Source organism: Laccaria bicolor, genomic scaffold (genome assembly GCF_000143565.1).
Source record: "Laccaria bicolor S238N-H82 LACBIscaffold_598 genomic scaffold, whole genome shotgun sequence".
NCBI lineage: Eukaryota > Fungi > Basidiomycota > Agaricomycetes > Agaricales > Hydnangiaceae > Laccaria > Laccaria bicolor.
Genome location: NW_001890403.1, coordinates 2,094 through 3,260, shown reverse-complemented (window position 1 = coordinate 3,260; position 1,167 = coordinate 2,094). Strand labels below are relative to the sequence as shown.

The following is a 1,167-nucleotide window of genomic DNA, read 5'->3' as shown; positions in this document are numbered from 1 at the left end:
GATTGACATTGAAAAACAGACAGGACCAACCACCTATTTAATTCACTTTTGGTACCTTTAAATCAATCTACTCAAGGCTGACCCCAGTGGTGAAGGCTTCGACAATGACAAATGGTCTTGGTATTAAAAGACATGACAAGTTGCATTGGTAGGACAGAGAATTTATCCCTCCAAAAAAATCATGTGAAGATTGACTGTGGTCAGACATAGGACAGCAGATACTGATCTGAGTGGAAGGTTGACCAACATCAAAGATAGGATAGTGGCTTCCCATGTGAAAAGACATGACAGATTGCAAGTATGGAAAACAGCCATGGACCTGACATCAAAAGCAACTATTCATAAGTGGCAGAATGTCAACTCATCCCAATCCTTCAATCATATCCCCAATGACCTATATATACATAGTTAACCACACTACAAACCATTGTAGTCTGAAAAAGCAGACACTACTAACTTTTGTAGTCTCAAAAAGCGGACACTATTAACTTTTGTGATGAAAAAAGCGGACACTACAAACCATTGTAGTCCAAAAATGCAGACACTACTAACTTTTGTAAAAAGCGGACACTATTAACTTTTGTAATGAAAAAACCGGACACTACAAACCATTGTAGTCCAAAAAAGCAGACACTACTAACTTTTGTAGTCTCAAAAAGCGGACACTACAAATCATTGTAGTCTCAAAAAGTGGACACTACAAACCATTGTAGTCCAAAAAAGCAGACACTACTAACTTTTGTAGTCTCAAAAAGTGGACACTACAAACCATTGTAGTCCGAAAAAATAGACACTACTAACTTTTGTAGTCTCAAAAAGCGGACACTACAAACCATTGTAGTCTGAAAAAGCAGACACTACTAACTTTTGTAGTCTCAAAAAGCGGACACTATTAACTTTTGTAGTCTTTGTCTGACCTTTGTGGTCTATGTCCAACTTTTGTAGTCTATTAGTAAACTTTGTAGGCTATAACTTACTTTTGTAGTATATCAGCAATCTTTTGTAGTCTGTCAGTGTCAATTACCCTTTTAGGGCATGTACCTTCCTTTTTGGGAGAAATTTCCCACGATACAATAGTTGTAGCCCCTTCTCTTAGCTTTCTAAATCTGTTGAAATCATGTTGTTTAGTGTTCTTTTCACGTAGAAAAATGCAAAAAACAAAAAAAA

The 1,167-nt window shown here is 36.7% G+C and overlaps 1 protein-coding gene across 1 annotated transcript in view; it reads right to left on the bottom strand.

The window, feature by feature from the left end:
* Positions 1-374: 374 nt before the first annotated feature.
* LACBIDRAFT_336311 (uncharacterized protein) overlaps positions 375-1,167 on the bottom strand; it is a gene marked incomplete at both ends in the record, with an annotated part of 2,871 nt that continues 2,078 nt past the window's right edge. The window contains 9 exons of the mRNA XM_001891257.1: positions 375-394; positions 426-449; positions 521-544; positions 610-697; positions 738-761; positions 802-825; positions 866-889; positions 918-926; positions 1,025-1,106. Coding sequence (XP_001891292.1) covers positions 375-394; positions 426-449; positions 521-544; positions 610-697; positions 738-761; positions 802-825; positions 866-889; positions 918-926; positions 1,025-1,106 — 319 coding nt within the window. The remainder of the gene's footprint in view (positions 395-425; positions 450-520; positions 545-609; positions 698-737; positions 762-801; positions 826-865; positions 890-917; positions 927-1,024; positions 1,107-1,167) is intronic.